General features: G+C 43.0%; 1 protein-coding gene across 4 annotated transcripts in view; it reads left to right on the forward strand.

The window, feature by feature from the left end:
- The window catches only part of fhod1 (formin homology 2 domain containing 1), a 55,951-nt gene that overhangs the window by 9,362 nt on the left and 27,532 nt on the right, over positions 1–19,057 (forward strand). For all 4 annotated transcript variants that reach the window (XM_087840614.1, XM_087840631.1, XM_087840655.1 and 1 more), the window contains exons 2-3: positions 2,966–3,072; positions 6,169–6,233. In XM_087840614.1, coding sequence (XP_087696740.1) covers positions 2,966–3,072; positions 6,169–6,233 — 172 coding nt within the window. The remainder of the gene's footprint in view (positions 1–2,965; positions 3,073–6,168; positions 6,234–19,057) is intronic.

Below are 19,057 nucleotides of genomic sequence, written 5' to 3' on the forward strand. Positions count from 1 at the left end.
TGAGAGAGTAAAAAACACATTCCTGTTGCATACTGCCCCAGCAAACACAGAGCGTGTGTGACCTGTTGGGTCGGTTTTGTAAAGCAACTTTCTGTCACATGTAAATAAAATCAGTGAAAGTGCAGAAAGCACTGATCCTAAAGGAGGGAGGGGTTAAACAGCCATTTCTAAAATAAACAGAATAACGTCTGAAGCGAGCAGCGTTCATGTTTTACAGCTGACGGTACGACGGCTGAATAACTGATTATCCAACAGCACAAATGTCACACATCAGCTCCAGAGGTTAGTCGTGGAGTTCCCCAGGGTTCTGTGCTGGGACCAATTATTTTCACTGCCTAAGGGAAGAATGTATAACATGAAAGCGCTGCGTGCATTTCCATTGTTCTGCAGGTAATGCCTTGTTATATTTAGCGATACAACCAGATACACAAGTCAGTTAAATTACAGACATGTTTTAAAGACAAAGGGCGAGATGACTCCTGTTTCCTGCTGCTAAACTCAGATTAAATTGAAGTTACTGTATTTAACCTCAGAAACACATCGACTAATCTGATGGCATTACACTGGCCTCCGTTAACACTGCAAGAAACCTTTGAGTCACTTTAATCAGTGTCTCCTTCAACAAACACATTAAACAAATATGCAGGACTGCTTACTATAAAAATTAGAAACCTCCCGTGTCTCTAATGTTATCATTTACATTCTGGAAAACTACTCGTGAGTTATAAAACGGTAATATTAAAGACCTGTTATATTATATATATATATTATTCCTACATTTCCCTACATGGCTGTTCAGTTTCAGACTGTGGGCTTTCTTGTGGTTCTTAGTGATGAAAAGTAGAATAGGAAGCAGACTGGCTGTGAGGATCAGATGACCCTAAACCAGGGGTGGGCAATCTCAGTCCACGAGGGCCGGTGTCCTGCAGGTTTTAGATCTCAACTTGGGGCGATCGTGGCTCAAGAGTTGGGAGTTCACCTTGTAATCGGAAGGTTGCCGGTTCGAGCCCCGGCTCAGACAGTCTCAGTCGTTGTGTCCTTGGGCAAGACACTTCAGACACTTCACGATGGCGCGATATGGCAGCCTCGCTTCTGTCAGTCGGCCCCAGGGCAGCTGTGGCTACAACTGTAGCTGCCTCCACCAGTGTGTGAATGGGTGGATGACTGGGTGTGTAAAGCGCTTTGGGGTCCCTAGGGGGGACTAGTAAAAGCGCTATACAAATACAGACCATTTACCTTGGGTCAACACACCTGAATCACATGATTAGTTCGTTACCAGGCCTCTGGAGAACTTCAGGACATGTTGAGGAGCTAATTTAGCCATTTAAATCAGCTGTGTTGGTTCGAGGACACATCTAAAACCGGCAGGGACACTGGCCCTCATGGACTGAGATTGCCCACCCCTGACCTAAACTCTCCTTTACTTACGCGCCTCTAGGCGCGTAAGTAAAGGAGTTGTGTTGAATAATGTCTTGAAACATACTCAATCATCCAGGTAAATAAATCCCAAAAAGTGGATTCTGTTCATCCAGACGTAACGTTTTCAGTGGGAGAAATGTTTCGTCACTCATCCAAGTGACTTCTTCAGTCTCAGCTGACTGCAGGTTTCCAACCTTATAAACAGGACATTTGCACGATGACTGAAACCAGCCCCCTCCTCGATTCAGAGATGGTCTTTCCCTTTTCACGTAAATGGCCTCCTTGACTCCGCCCTCAAACCAGCGTTCCTCCCTGTCCAGGATGTTACATCCTCATCATTGAAAGAGTGTCCACTGGCCTGCAGGTGTGAATAGGTGAAAAAATGGTTTCAGTCATTGTGCTGTTTATAAGGTTGTAAACAGTCAGCTGAGCCTGAACAAATCACTCGGATCAGTGATGAAACGTTTCTCCCACTGAAAACACTGCGTCTGAACGATGTTGGTGGATCTGCACCTTCCTATAATATAAAACGTCCTGAGATGCCCATTGTTATGAATTATATATAAGTACAATAGAGTTGTTATACGGTCCTGCTTTATAATGGTCGTGGTTCATTCTTGATAATTCGCTTCTTTGTCTTTATTTTTCCAGTCAGCCAGAATATTTACATGTCATGTAAATTCAGTAAAATTCTGCAGGAACGACGGTGGAGGAATCGCATTTGTTTGAGCTAAAGCACAACAGTCGAGTGTTTTCTGCCGCTGTTGAATTTGACAGCGTTGTGTCTTATTACATTACATTGATACACCGGGACTCCATTGTTTTTAACAAGAATATAATAAATATATTGAAGTATAAATGGCATTTCTCTCTGACGCAGGACAGCATGGATCGATATGATCGTGGAGTAAATCGACGTCTGGAGTTTTTCTTGTCCTGTGGCTTTAGAGTTGACACAAAATAGAAGTCGCAGCCAAGCATCGGCTCTACAGCTGTCCTACACTGTGCTGTAAATAAACGCATGAATCAATCACCCAGAAAAGCTGTTATTGATCAGCTAATTGAAGTTGGTGGCTTAAATTTTGGCGAGTTTTTGCATAAAGTGTGACTCCTGATATTGGAGGATTGTTGCATCTTGTTGTATTTGCCATTTCAGTCTGTGATTTATTCGGACAGCAGGTGTCCTCACATTAGTTACCAAATCTCAAAATGTTTTCAGCTTTATGAGGCTGGATGATCCTTTAGAAATCTGGGTGCAGCTTTAGTGTGAGACTCATCCAGATTAGCCAATATCCGGGCAGATTACTTTCTCCCACATGAATATGGAGGCAAAGATCCAGACCTCATCGGTTAAACCGGTCGAGTCAGTTTTGTTTGTTTGCAGCAGCGGCTGCAGGATCTGTTTCTACTGACACCAGAGATCGGTGTCCCTCGCTCTGCCGCGGCTTTTCACACACAAACCAATCTGTTCACAGCTGAGCTCTGTCGTGAGTCAGCATCGGTTAAACTTGATCTTCACATATGTCGCTCTCTGTGTGTCCATCAGCTGGAAGACTGCACCCTCCAGCTGTCTCCCAGTGGAAACTATCTGGACCTGGACTCTTCTCTGGCTGAGCAGCGAGACGAGCTGGAGAGCTTCTATGAAGATGTGGCGTAAGAAAAGCTTTAGTGTGTGTGTGTGTGTGTGTCTGTGTGTGTGTCTGTGTGTGTGTCTATTTTTAACATGTGTTTTTATTGGGAACATGGCTCATTAATGCTGCAGCCAAACACGTCATGCAGAGACATGCCGTCCTTGTAACCCCACAAACAGAAAAAAGAAGCACTGGACCCACACAGACGCCCCCCCTTCACCCACCTGCATCCCCCACCCGCACCAAAACAAACGCTGTCAACAACATACTCAAATATTAAAATAGAATAAAAAATAATACGGGGAAAAATAGCCAAGTTAAAATAAAGACAGCACATTTTTATCCTCTTTATAAAACAATAGTAGTTTACATTACTCATTATAATACACTTTATGTAATTTAAAGTACTATTGTTATTATTCATTTTAATTATGTTCATATAGTACATGTGTAACATTCATTGTTTAGTAAAAGTTGTTTACACGTTTAGTGATAAATAAGTGAAAACAGTTTTTGTCGTCGGGCGCTTTAGACGCTTTGCTCGCTGCAGGCAGCAGCTTCAAACTGACCGGCTGCACGAGAACATACGTGCCTTAGAGGATAACGATGATGCCCAATTGTGACATCAGCTAAGATGCACAGGAATAATTTGATCTTATTCTGTATATATTCTTGCCAACACTTTCTTTAAAGGTGTAAAACATTCTGGGGTCAATTTTTTTTTAAAAAGGCAGGTGTGAAAGTGAGATCACAGGAAGTACCATTTTAAATGTAATTATTAAAGATGATTGCTATTTTATTTTAAATAAAAATATATAATAATTTTAAAATATACATCTGAAGCTCAGAGGCCCAGAGTGATATTTAGAATCCCTGTGCACGTAAACATTGTCAGAAACATGGGTTTAAATCACTCTGTATGGCATCATCGCTTTGACCTTCGGATCAGTCTGTTGACCTTGAAGGTGATATTAATTTTTTACTTTTCACATGTTGCCAACAGACGGCACGCTTGTAAGTTGTCGTCAATTTTCAGCCAATAAATCATGACGTTAACCACAAAGACCTCGGGGGATGGAGGCCATTTTTTTTAATCAATTGTTAACATGACCCCGCTCGTCACCGATCAAAACTTTTCCAGGTATCGTGTCTACAGACAGGAGCACCAAAAACACAACTTCCTTGGTAGAGGTAATAAAAATATGAATAATCAAAATGATGGATAAAAGGATTAAAAGAAGTATTAGTGGGATAAGTTTTCTTCCACTTATCCCATTCAGGGTTAGGAGCAGGTTGAGCCTATCATAGCTGTCACAGGGCAGGAGGCCCGGGACACCCTGGACAGGTCAGTCTGTCACAGGACTAAAGTGCACAGATAGATAACCCTGCACACTAGGGCTGCCACGATTAGTCGACTAGTCACGATTATGTCGACTATCAGAATCGTCGACGACTGATTTAATAGTTGCCTCGTCGTTTGAAGCTTTGTAAGATCACAAAAGACGCAGGAATAAGTAGTAGGATTTAAGAGTGTAATAACAGACTGAAACAGAAGATGGCAGCACTGCATGTACAAGGATGCCAGCTGCCGTTAAACCCCGAAGAAGAAGAAGCTGTGTCCCAGAATTCATAGCACAGCCTAGCTCAGTTTCCAACAATGGCGGCAGCTAGTTAGTTTTAATATCACTCTTATTATTCTTTCTGGGTCACAAAATAAACGTTTAACATATTTTCAGGCGAGAATGTAGCTGTGTAAACCTCAAATATCTGCTCAGTTTATCAAGACACCACATATTTTCAAAAGCGCTCCGACGTTTTCGGAGACGTCTGTTAGCCACTAGCTCGATAGCTAGCCGGGGGCTAGGCTCACTAGAGCCGTGAGAAGAACACCGGACTCCCGGGAAATAGTTTTCGAATCCACCGCCGTCTTTCGCTACTCAGGTTAAACATGATATATAAGTCACTTAGATAACTTAAAAGTGTTATTGTTTGGCTTTTTTAGCATTTTATTTGTTCCTGAGTAAATCGGTTTGGCTGAGATTAACACAGCTGAATAAACGTCAAGCAGACAGCTGATTATCAGAAGTGTGTGATGCTGGAGAATATACTCCGGTGTCCTGTTATATTTTAGATAGCAAGGAGTTTATTAAACTTCACCGAAACAATCTGCAAATTTCATTAAAATTTAATAAACTATCATCTTGTCTTTATTTTTAGTTAGCACATACCTTAAACACTTAAAGCTGTAAGCTAATGATAGTTATATAAGAGCAGATGCTGCTGGTGCAATAAGCTGTATGCTGTCATGGATGCATGATCTGATTAGTCAAATAATCGGTGACTAGTCGACTATCAAAATAATCATTTGTGGCAGCCCTACTGCACACCTATGGTTGGTTTTCCTAGCCCGATGCAGGTCTTTGGACATGTGGGAGGAAGCTGGAGTGTCTGGGTTCAAATCCAGGCCTCAGACTGGACCTTCTTTCTGTGAAGGATCACATTCATTTCAGTGATGTGGAACTGAAACACACACATTGTAGCTGCTTGGTGACTGTGTGTGTCCAGCAGTTTAAACTCTGTGCGACGCTGTAAGAGCGTCTGAAAAACGTATTCCTCTTTTAGCCTCCAGACAAACACGCCCACCTTTACATCTTCCCTTCTCCCGTTTCTCCTTCTTTCTCGCTCTCATTCTTTCCATACCTTCATGCCGTCGTTCTTTCCATACTCTAATCCCAGCATGCCGCAGTCTGACTGTATGTGGAAACTTAGCTGTTCTGGGATCACCTCAGACCAGCTGTCTGCACACGCTGATCACACTGACAGTGGATCAGGACTCCTTGTAGAAGCAAGTCTTTGTGAAAAGTGCCTTTTAGTTATGAAAACTGCACTCAGATCTGATAAAACCCACTTTGGAGGTTCTTCTTCCATCTTCTTTACCGACTCGGTGTTCTCTCAAATATGCCAAATCGGGACTCTGAGTGCCATGTCCCTCTCGTACGATGATTCGATTACACAAAAGTTAATCTGGTTAGATGTCTGTCACTGCTCTGACTGAACCTGAACTCTGAGTCGTGACTGTTTTTATTCTGAACTCAAACGGTTTCTTATTTTTCCACAGGAAAGGAAGGAAGCCCATCCTGATACTGAGGACTCAGCTCTCTGTTCGTGTTCACTCCATCCTGGGTAATTATGTCCTCAGAGTCTTCTGCTTTACTTTTTCCCTCCGTCCTCTCCTGCAGCACAGGAGTGATGACTCAGGGGAAACTCTCGCCATCTTCCACCACAGTGACGTGTTGCACTCAGCTGGGAGGATTTCCTCTCTGTGAGTCTGCAGCTTAGAAAATACAGCGGTTACTTTCTCCACATGAAGTGGAGCTCAGGTTTAGAGTTTTACTCGGCTGTTGTTTTATTTGTTGAAGGTTTGAAGGTGCTGAACACCGGGAAAGGTTAGCAGTAGCTCCTCTGAAGCTTGTTTAGAGGGATCAGAGGTGTCCTCTGAGCAGGCTGCTGGAAGGCTGAAAGTCTTTAAAAGCTTCATGGTTTTAAGTGCATTTTGGGAAATGTAGTTTCCTGCAGACTGACCCCACAGGCTCACTGCTGCATGTAAATGTGAGTAAGACAGGATTAGCATGACTCTTCTCACTTCAGGTGAGCACCAACTAAAGTCTGACACTGCAACATTTTTAAGACCAGAAAAAATCTCCCATTGAGGTTTCCTTGGAAATGGATCGGCTTGAGAAGACGAGCTCCTGTCCGGACTCGTCCTGGTTACGTTTACAACAGGAGGAGGAGGGCGGGCATGAGTGTCAGGACTATATTAGGACATATTGTGGATCTCCTGATGATATCACTCATTTCATCCAGCGGTTTCCTCACAGCAGCCTCGTTTATCGCCGATTTCATCTTCAGAAACAAAATGAAGTCGTGGCTCCTGCTTGCCTCGTTTCAGTCCCAAGGAGTGTATTTAACAAGCGAGAGTAATGCTATCGCGAGTCATGTCGAGGTTAACGTCGGAGCTTTGTGGTTTTTACCGTCTTAGATTCCTGCGGTAACTCACGCTGAATGCAGGAGCTGGTTGGGATCAGGTTATCTTCAGGCTTTCCATTTCACCTGTACCTTACTAACATGGCACCAGCTATAAACTTAGAGTGCAAACTTGTCAGTGAACTGTGCATGTACGGAGTTGGTGATGCAGGAAGTATTTAAATGTTCTGATACTTTTCTGTGCATAAAATTAAACTCTTCATCGCTTCCACGCTGCTGAAATCACAGAAACCATCAGGAACACCTGTGCAGTCATCTCCTTTATTAGGCTGCAGGACAGCAAGTTTAAACTGGATCCATTTAAATTAAGTTTAGCCGTCACCAGTGGGAGTGTTTACCTCGAATGAAAAGGTTTTTTTTATCTGCTCTGTTCAGCTCTGTAATCACCAGATTGATGATTTTCTGCAGTATGAACTTCACACATTTGTAGTAACTCTGGGTTAGTATCTTGTCCAAGGATATTTGGCATGCAGACTGGATCAAATCAACCCACCAACCTTCTGATTAGCAGATGACCTGCTCCGCCTCCTGAGCTGCAGCCACCCAGGATGCAGGGATTAGCAGAGAAAGATGATAACCACTATCATCGCACCGTTATCTCAAATATGATTTTAGGTTTTGTCGAGCCAGCTAACACAAGGAGAGCCTGGCTGTGTTGAACATCAGTCTACCCCTCTGATTTATTTATTTATTTAAATGTTTTCACATAAACCAGTTTACATCTGGGAAAGATGTAAGCTCACTGGGAAAGAGCGAGTGAAGCGAATCGGTTATCAGTCACTTTCTGTACATCCTGTGCTTTGATCGACCTTTTCATGCCATCTCTAAAAGCTTCCCTTTGCTCCCGTTTCCTCTACTCACTGCGTGCCTGGTTATATTCCTTCTGTGACCTCTGACCTCTGAGTTTTAAACCTCCACAGTCAGGTCAAACCTGTTTGTTTAGTTATTTTCCTCAAAGCTATCAGATATAAGTTTTAAACTTTAAGGTTTCTCATCTGTCAGCACCGTGATGGAAGTGACACACCTACTCGCAGACTTAAAGACGACCTGGCCCGGACTATCAGGATGTGGTGGGGGGGCAAGCACAGAGTAAAGGAAGGCACATTTTGAGGCATTAGCTTGGCACAAGTTTAAAGAAACTGTGCCTTCCTCTAATTAATCGCTGCCAGCGCACCATCCGCTGCACACACTGATGGATCCAAATCAAACACAGCCACCGGGCTGCAGCAGGTGCATGCTGGGTGTGGCTCCGTGCTGAACGCCTCATAGACCGACTCATGACTGGTAATCATCAGAAATCCCCACGGAGCTCAGCGAGGGGCTGAGCCTGCAAATATTTAACTTTTTATTGTTTGTAAACAAAGAGGCTGGGTGCTCTATTTATACTCTATTGTTTGTTGTTGTTTATAAACGGAGAGCGCGGTTTGAAGTGCTTCAGCCTGCTGCTGATCGTTTAAAGACCGGCTCTCTGGGTTCTGCAGGTTAATGAGTCTCATCTCTGGACACCAGCTGGCTTTTTCTTCTTAGTCATGTTGTTTAATTGTGAGTCAAACAGGAAGTCATTTATGTAACGCTATTGGAGGACCGTACTAGAATATCTCTGCATGAGTCGCAGATCATAATCCTCCATAATCATCTTACATTGGGCCTTGCTCTGTCTGAGTTCATCCTTTGTCTGAAATGAGCCAGTTTAGCCCCGCCCACTTTAAATTAACTTTCTGATTGGCTCTCACTTTCTGGTGTTCAAGTGGAAAAAGAGACATGAACGTTAAATGAGGCCATATAAGGACATGTATAAGAGATCTGCTTTTATTGTTGGTCACTTTGTTGTATTTGCTGTCTGTCTGTCAGGAACACATTTGGAGACCCGTTGTCTGACTAGTATATAGTAGCTTTGCATACTTTGCTACTCATAAATAAAATAAAACTTTATTTTATACTTAACCTATCAGTTCATTCTGTCTGAAATAAGCAGTTTTAGCTCCTCTGCCTTTAAGAGAACTTCCTGAGGACGATATTGGGGACGTCAATATTTCAATATGAGAATGATGTATATGCAAAGAAGTAAATGCATATTAGGCGGGGGTTGTCCATGTTAAAATAAGGACAGTGTCTGTTTATACACCACAGAGCAGTTTGTGTGAAAATAAATCTGTGGGTATCGTCAACAGTGTTGGTCAAGTTACTTGAAAAAAGTAATCAATAACTAATTACTGATTACTTCCCCAAAAAAGTAATCCCATTACTTTACTAATTACTTATTTTCAAAAGTAATTAATTAGTTACTTAGTTACTTTTTAAAAACACAATTTACAACCTGAATAGGTGATAAAGTGATAGATCTTTCAGCCCAATTCTACTTTTTCTGTATAATCATCATACAAAATGTAATCAAATGGAAAAGTCTCTTTTTTTTTTTAAACTTGTTTTATTAGTTTTAACCTTTTAACTTTATGCATCAAGTAAAAATTAAATTATCTGCAACATTCTCTGACTTGAAGAAATTAGTTTAATATTTAAACCTATTTTCTGCACATTCCAGCACATAAAATAAAATATTTTTTTGTGTTTACACTCACTCTTTCAAATAGATGCAAGTAAAACACAGCAGAAAATAAATAAAGTCAAAGACTAGCGGTCCTGTTGCTCTATTTTCACCTGTAAAGCAGGAGTGGGGTAGGCGGAGGGTTACCCTGGTGCAGGTGTGCTGCGGTCAGTGGAAGAATCCGCGAGTTTCTCTGTGAATTTCCCATTACGTCGTAGCTACTCGGTGCTTGCTTGGAAGTTTAGGGGTTTTTTCGCTGTAAAAAGAAGTTTTCTTCCCACGCACAACGGACACTAATGTTTTTGTCACTTTTTATGGAATCAAACTCAAAGTAAGGTCAGTACTTCCACGCTTTAAACGCTGCACGCTCATACTCTCTCTGCACTCGATATATGATCCATTGTTGATCTGCACACAGCTGTTGTCACGAACGTCGCACTCGCTTACGTCACTGTCATGAGACATTCTCGCAAAAAAATCATGGTTTTAGTAACGCAGTAACGCAGCGTTCCTACGGGAAAGTAACGATAATCTAAATATCGTTTTTGCGATAGTAATCCCTTACTTTACTCGTTACTTTAAAAAAGTAATCAGATTACAGTAACGCGTTACTGCCCATCTCTGATCGTCAAAGAATTGGGAGTTCGTCTTGTAATCGGAAGGTTGCCGGTTCGAGCCCCGGCTCAGACAGTCTCGGTCGTTGTGTCCTTGGGCAAGACACTTCACCTACCGCCTACTGGTGTTGGCCAGAGGGGCCGATGGCGCGATATGGCAGCCTCGCCTCTGTCAGTCTGCCCCAGGGCAGCTGTGACTACAACTGTAGCTGCCTCCACCAGTGTGTGAATGTGAGAGTGAATGAATAGTGGTATTGTAAAGCGCTTTGAGGGGTCCCGATATAAATGCAATCTATTATTATTATTATTATTATTATTATTTCTGCAGTTCGATCCTGATGTGGTGTAAATGGAAATTTGTTTGCGTTCACATCGCGGTCTAAAAGCCTCCCTGTGGCTGTTACTTAAAACCTTTCCAGAGTTGTGTTCATCAGTGAATACAGACAACATGAAGAAGCTCAAACTGAGCGCATTCACCTCGTCTGCACTCTCGCTCTGCATGTGGCTGATTATTTATTGTTGTTGACTGTGTCTTGGCTTTGGGCACGATGGTTGTTTAAAATGGTCTTCCGAGCCTCTTGGCGGTTCACTGAACACTTCTGTGTTTGTAGCTGTTTTCATCCCAGCAGACCAAAGCTGCACTCTGGTTTTGAGGTTTTTATTTTTAGCCCTTTTCTGCCCTTATCTGCGCCTGTGGTGTTGCTGCTCGCAGCAGCTGGACACGCCAGCGTCAGAAAGGACGGAGGCGGAGGTAGAAAGCCTTCGCTTTCATTTTCTTTAAGAGTTTTGAAACAATGCTGGAAAGTTCTGCAGGCAGAGTGAGAAACGGGAGAGATCAAATGACCCAGAGGACATCCGGAGACAATCGCACTCATAAACTACACATAACTGTGTTTAGTGGCGCTGTGTTTTGCCATAAACTCATCATTAAAATGCATTCTTCAAAAAGCTTCCACCTGTAGATGGAGTAGTTCTGTTCAGAAGACCAGTGCGTCTCTCTGTCGTCTCTGTTTTGGATCATTCTGACACAAAAGGTGTCATTTTCATTTCCTTTAAGGCGTTTTTGAAACAATCAGGTTCTGCAGGCCGAGTGTGAAATGATCTCAGGGGATACAGTGACTGTTAAATGACACAGAGGAGCCCTGAGATTCATCAACTACACTTAGTGTCTCTTTAATTGTTATGCATCTTTGTAATTGTGTGTCTTCGAATCTCAGGATCCTGTGAAGAGCTTCAGACTTGGTTGTTGGAGGTTTCCATGTGTTTGTTGAGATCAGTGTCCGTTTCTCTGGTAGCTGCTGAGGTCTGACTTCAGTTGGTCAGAATCTCCTCTCCTGGAAAATGCTGAACTTTCCCAGAGTTCCCACTGTCAGCCACTTATTCCCTCCCTCCTTCCCGTGCTGCCTGGCATGACCCCACCCTTCCTGCTCCGGAGGGGATTTCCCAGAATGTGTACTCCTTGGAACCCTCGCTGTGATTTGTGATTGTGAGCTATCCGTCCTCGCTGGAGTGACAGAGCTTACCTTTTGTTTCTCTCTGCTTCTTCTTCTGTAGAACCAGTCTTATTATCTGCTTCTTTATGAAGTAAAATAGCACTGCAACACGACTGTTCTGGGATCAGTTTGAAGCCCACAGGAGGAGATTAACACGTTACGAGGACGCCACGTTCTTCCACTGGGACCCTCGGAGGGTTCAGACCTGGTTTCAGGGTTTAGGTTAGACACAGATTCAGGTTTAAGTTTAACTGCTGTAAACTTACAGGTAAAAACATGTATGCGTTTCTTTTTGTTCACCTGTCTCAACCTGAACCTTAAAGTCACATCCTGACAAGACTCTACACGAAGCTCATGGTGCCATTTTTCCAGCAGTGCTGTGTGTCTGTCTGTGTCCTGTTGGCTCGCGGCGTGATGATGTCATCAATAATGCACTGACTGTGCTTCCTTCCCTGCTTTGTGGCTGCTGCTTGGATGTTGACACACTTACACGGCGTTCCTGATCATGAGTTCAGATCACATTTTGTTTATTACCAAATCTTCTAAAACTGTTTCTCTGTAAAGGCCAAGATGACGTCTTTGACTTTGTGAGAGGAAAATGAAAAAGCATCAAAGATTCAGAGGAAAGAAAAAAATCAGCAGATATGTCACTTAAAAATAAAATGTTTATTTCATTTTATAATAATTGTACATTTCAAACAGAGTCTGGGCTGTGTCGGCTCTAAATATACTCTGAGGTTTGCAACCAGCCATTGTTTCCTTCTTGCAAAGAGTCTTTGTCGATGTCAGAAATAGAATAAAGTGCCACTCAGTCATCAGAACAAAACAATGGCAAAGGAAAAACATCAAATCTTCACATCTGCAAAGCTAAAAACATCCCAGAAGTGAATGTTAGCCTGATGTGATCTCAGAGTTTGCTCATTAAATTCATTAAACTCCGGTCTTTACTTCCTTGATGGATCTTTTGTCTACACTAAGTTAAATTAGGAACGTGTCCCTGTTTCCAAAACCTGAAAATTACCTGTCGCGTGCATTAAATCTTATTGTCAAGAAGCTAAACACAATTATTTGACTCCTTCCTGCTGATTGACGAGCTTCCTTTTCTTCTAGTTTAAACAAAGTTATTTGAATCGTGTTCAGCGTGAGCTCCACGCCATGCAGTCAGGCGAAAACTACAATCATGGCTTCTCTGAGATCACATGCCTTTGCTTATATTGATACTTTTTATAGTAAATTATGCTTTTGAAGTTTTTAGTTAGCTTCTTCCCTTTTGGGCTTGGACTCTATTAGCAACGCTGACACTAACAGGAAATACCACGCCGAGATAATGTAGCTCACTTCCTGTCTCCACAGGACAAACACAGGAATCCTTCTCAGTGTCCCTCTGTTTCAGTCATCGCTATCGTGCTCGTTAATCAGCTCAACGAGGGCCCCGCTGTTGCAGTCTGATGGGCTTTATTTATGAGGAACGCTTGAAAAATAAATCTCTAGAAATGTGTTTTTGTCTCCGTCAGACGGATGTAAACAAGCTTTATTTACACAGAACAAGAATCGCTCATGTTCTGCTGCATCTGCTCGCCGCTGCCACACCGACAGCACTGTTTGACCTCTTCCCGTTGTGTCCCTCTGCCTGTCTGACGTTTCCTTCGACTCAAAGAAGACTCTGATGGTCGTTAGCGAGTGCAGTTCTTCAGATCCGCGGTTCCAACCTGCTGTATCCGCATTCATACAGATGCACTGATTAACACTTCAGCGGGCCTGATTCACAGGGAGGAAGGTGACATTTACCAGGGAATAAACAGAAAATCAAACAAAAGCAGCTGAAGGAAACAAAAACAAGAGAAACTTCTGTGAAAGGGACCCGACTCACTGCTTCAGCTGGACTGCTGAATGACCGTCAAACCAAATGAGAAGTTGCTAAAGCCGACATGGTGCACAGCAAATTGAAGACTCAGCAGGGAATCCAGCATGCTAATGTGAAAGAGCACAGGATGTGAACCGGAGACTGCAACACTCTGCTCCAAAGTGCCGTAATCACACAAATACATGAAAGGAACTTTTCCAGATAATAAAATATGTTTTGTAAAATTCGGGACTTCAGGACAGACCGGACAGCCTGTCAGTTACAGCTTGTTCCACAGAGACTTAGTAATTTTACGTTATCATTATACCGTGTTCATATTACTACTAGACAGACCTACACAGTTACAGTCTGCATTGCACCGATGTCTCTGTGAATCTGTAGATTTAAAGCAGTGCTATAAATCAAGCTTCAGATTTGGCCTCAAAGTAACATGTCTGACTTCTTAAAGACTTTATGAATCAAATTTTAAGGGTTTTTAATATTCTTGAAGTTGTAAATAATGTTTCCAGTCTGCTGTTTCAGTCTAAACCTCACGATCATATAAAACAATGTGATAGTTTGTAGCTAAAAACCAACAGACATCCAGTGAGACGATTCTGTAGTTCTTACATTCAACTCTTAAAATACTTTTTTTTTGTTTTTGTAAATAAAATCCAACAAAATAAGAGCCAAAATGTGTCCGAGGTTCTCAGTAAGTTTCACATCAGGTCAGACGGATGTAAGCAAACCAGTGGGTCAGCTTATTTTAATTTATTTGTTTTGTTTGTTTGTATTTCACCTGTTTATTTATTTCCCTGCTGCCAGCGTGAGGGTGAAACAGACTTGAAATGATTTTCTGTTTGCTGTCAGAACGAGTTAGTCTGATCTTGGTGGAAAAGCAACATGAATCCTTCGCCCTTCACGCAGTCTAAGTGTGGGAGTTCAGTCAGGACGGAGGAATTTCAGCTGCTGCGTCTGCGCTGCATCATAAAGCAGTTATAGCTCTCTATAATCCCGGCACACTCCCTCCTCGGTGCTCTGTCGCGGCAGTGAAACTGTGGCTGTCTGGTGGCCATCTTGGGTCAAAGATGGGTGTCTGAGTGACTCGCGGTCCTGTGAGAGACAGAAGTAACTTTAAGCGTTTTATCTTGAGCTGCTGTCAACGGGTGCTAACGTTCTCGGTGACAACAAATAATCTTGGATAAGCTACGAGGAGCTCACACGTTTTCACCTGATACACAGCATGCAGTGTGCTTCTGCAACTAAAGAGCTGATCTGAGGTCAGTACAGGAGAACTGCTCCAGCTCGCTCCTTCATCTCTTCGTCACGTTAGAAATGTGATGGAAAGCTGTTTATACATGTGATAAACTGCAGGTGCAGGCAGGAAATGTCTGTCTATACAGCGGGACACAACCTCATTTCCTGTGCAGACAGGAAGTAGAAAGACATAATTGGAGGTGGAACCACTTCCTTGTTGCTATAACAGATCAATACTTTTGCTCCATGATAGAAGGAAATATTAAGTACTGATTCTGGATAGTAAACAGAGCAAACGTGAGAGGAAGAAACTGCTGGTTACTCAAACGGGCTCCAGGATATTTTGGGATTTTTCGCTGTAACTCAGTCATGAAGTTATTCTAGCGGAGTGCCAAAAGTAGAAATGTAGAGAAAATGAGCAGGATTAAATGCATCCCATCAATCATCTCAAGGCATTGATTGTTGGTTTTATTTTGGCGGGGTTGTTCTTCTGTTAGTATTTGCAGGAAGTATTTGTTGTTTGTTGGGAGCTAAAGCTGACCAGCTTTTTTCATCCTTAAATATCTGACTGTGGCTCTACCAGCTGCGTGTCGGGTTACAGTAACGTTGCTTAAAAGTGGGATTTATTGCTACGGGAACGGAGATCAGCACATTACAGGTGAAGTGTTTTCTGGGTGGAACTTGTGTGGACTTAAGTTATTCGGTTGTTGTTGTTGTTGGGGGGGGGGGTACTGAAATACTAATGCGAAAAATGACCAGGGGCTGCGCCTTCCTGTTGATCCTGTTTGTGTCGCCGGGCAGGTTTCAGGGTCATTGACAGGGTGAGCGAGTCTGTAGAGGCTTGCAGGTGTGACTGCAGCTTTGTGGGAGAGGCGGTTGGACTGTATTTGACTCAAATTGCCGGAGTCTTCCACATTTTTCTTACTGCACGTCTTTGATGTTGGGTTTCCATGTAACTGTGCAGCAGCCGCCTGATGGTTATCTTTGTTAATGGTCTGCAGCGGTGAAGTGCAGTGCTTCCAGAGGGCGGACAGCCCAGTCTGACCCGGGTCAGAATATTACCTGAGTCTTAATGTGAGCTACAGACCTGCAGCTCGCTGTGTCAATAAACAAGCCTGGCTTTCTCTGCTGACTCTGAGTTCAGGATTCATGCTCTTAGTACGCCTCCAGCCTGCTGCTCCCCACTCTGCCTCTTCAGCATTAGGCTAACATATTGTTGGTGAGATCAAGTACAGGAGCATGTTGGGCCTGAGCTGTGACACAGGGCGGCGTCTTCCTCAGCCAGTCATTAAAAATATGACACATCTTCTAATATTTGTCTTCCTTCTCTCACCCCAACCAGTCACTTCAGATGGCCCCGCCCCTCCCTGAGCCTGGTTCTGCTGGAGGTTTCTTCCTGTTAAAAGGGAGTTTTTCCTTCCCACTGTCACTAAAGTGCTTGTTCATAGGGGTTATTTGATTGTTGGATTATTCTTTGTATTATTGGTGAGCAGGGGTGTCCAACTCCAGTCCTCGAGAGCTACTGTCCTGCAGCTTTTAAATGCATCCTTGTTCTGACACGCTTGAATTAAATGAATGGCTTGTTACCAGGCCTTTGCGAACCTAATGGCATGCTGAAGAGGTAACCCAATCATTTGATTCAGCTGTGTTGGAGTTGGGATGCATCTAAAAGCAGGCCAGTAGCTCTCGAGGACAGGTGTTGGGAAACCCCTGCTGTAGGGTCTCTACTTTATAATATAAAGCACTCTGAGGGGACTGCTGTTATTTTTGTGCTCTATAAATAAAACTGAATGACTGTCCATAATGACTGATATGAAGATGGCCAGTATTGGTTCCCTCAGCAAACTGGAGCTCGAGTGGCTCCTGTGACTCTGTGGTGAAGCGAACACTCATCCCTCTGACGTCATCTCTTTTATTTTTGGCTCTGTGGTGAAACACTGGAGCGGTTGTGAAATATTTTAGGACATGTTTCCATTCAGCTCCATCTTTTTCATCCCAGATGTGCAGACTGACTCTGGGCTGATTGGAGCCTTTGTTTCAAGCCTCAGAGCTGCAGGAGGCCGTCGGGGCGGACGTTGGTAAAGCTCCTCAGATTGAGCTTTATTTGTGTTCGTGTCCGCTGACAGGAACTCTGCAGCGCCCCCCCCCCCTCCCCCCGCCTGCCTGCGTCTGCACCTCTGTAATCTCCCTCACTCTGTTTGTCTGAAATATCACCAACTATTCATCTGTCGGCTGTAATTTAGTTTGAAATGATAAGTCGCCTCTGCCCACTGAGGAGTTTCAGTTGAGCCTCTGAAATGTTGCTTAAACCTCTGGGGACGAACACACCAGCTACAGCTTTAATGTGAGACACAGGAGCAAAGTTTGGGGAAGAACAAATCATCCCACTGCAAACCATCAGAGATCAGTGATTGTGTAACAGAGGGACTTCTGCAGGAGGTGTTATTTGTCCTGGCTCTGATTCTCCTTCCATCGTGCACGTTGGTACCAACCAGCAGCTCCTAAAGAAATCAGGGTCACGGTATGCTGTAACCAGCTGACCAATCAGAACAGCTGGAGCTTTTCAGATGTCGCCTTAAAGAGACAGGAGCTAAGATAAGAGATGGCCCCTGAGCGTGACCATTCAGGTTTATCTTCTAGGGGTGGGGGGAAAAAATGGATACTGTGTAGTATGGTGATATTTTGTTTGCTAATAATGTATCGATACAGGGACAGCAGAAATCGATATTTTGTTACAAAAAAGGTTTTTGTGCTCTGACTTCAGAGCATGTTGATCCTTTTTCTGAGCAAGAATCCTGACATTCCTTCACTGTCCAAATGTGTTTAACTTGTTTTTGGCAGCAATAAACATGACAGTTTACTTATTTTAATTTAAGACATGTTTTATTTTAATTAAGTTTAAAACTTTTTTATTTAATGTAAAATTATATTTTGTTTTAATTTACTTTCAAATTCTTCAGTTGCTGAAGGGGCTGCATAGTTTTCATAAACTGCATAGTTCAGAATAGCTATAATTGTACCAGATGGTTGATTCAGTTAAGTTGGACTAGACTGTAATACAAACCGTTCAGTTTGTCAACAATCAAACTGAAATGAGAGAAAGACTGAGTGTGAGACTTTGATATTAGAGAAAATGAATATTGATAAAGTTTACCTTTATGTACAGAATCTGAATATTGCAAAATATTTTAAAAATCGCAATAATATTGTATCGCGCGTTAAGTATTGTGATAATATCGTATCGTGGGATGTATGGTGATTCCCACCTCTATTATCTTCTATGTCTGTACGCATGCGCAACAGAAAATACGCCCGAATTACAGTCATGTCCAAGATTTTGTGGCCATTTTTGCCTTTTGGACACCTGCATAGTGGATTTTTTATTTTTTAAATCAATTAAGATGTGACTGAAAACAGATTTTCACCTTTAAATTAAGCAGTTTAGTCGAAGTCGTGCTGGTAGCTGGTAGAAGCTTTCAAAGCTTCATAATATTTCTGGTGGAAACCCCACTGTCAACTCTGTCACCATCTTAAAACCAGGACTCACAACAAACACACAACATCCTCTATCTTGTTGTTGTTGTGATTGTTGCCATGCCAACTGCAGGCTGGCTATTACATCGTACAAACTCAGTGCAGATGCAAACCGATGAAAGTGGCGGTTGCAGGCGCGTGTCCTCACTTTCCCCGCAGGTGTCGGGAATCGCTCCTGCGACGCTCTCTCCTGATTGTGCTGACGAGCAGCTTTTCTGGATGGCTCCGTCAGATTTAGAAATGTCACGCCGTCCGGTGAAATATTTCTCCAGCCGTTTAACGTCAGGCTGCAAAGCTGTTCGTCACAAGTTTCTATTAAGCCCCTGTTATTTCTGCAGGGCTGGCGTCACTGCAGCGCCGAGGGCGATGGAGGAAACGTGTCCCTCCACGCTCGTCCACCTGACGTCCGTCTGATGGACGGACGTCAACACAATCGTACACAATCTGTGCACGATTGTGTTTTGATAACATGCAAACATCCCTCGTCATTAAAGAGGCTCTTAACTGTCTGACGTGTAAACACTGAACTTCCTTGTTTTGGTTGGATGTCATGGCTGCCAGCTTAGCCAATCACACTTGTATAAAATCGATCAGTCAGTATTTGTGTACGAGCGGCTGCTGGTGACCGCGGGCCATTCAGGAGTGCTTTATTTTTATGTGGCTGTAGCGACGTACAC

The sequence above is a fragment of the Neolamprologus brichardi genome, chromosome 1 (genome assembly GCF_056152115.1).
Source record: "Neolamprologus brichardi isolate AB-2024 chromosome 1, ASM5615211v1, whole genome shotgun sequence".
Classification (NCBI taxonomy): Eukaryota; Metazoa; Chordata; class Actinopteri; order Cichliformes; family Cichlidae; genus Neolamprologus; species Neolamprologus brichardi.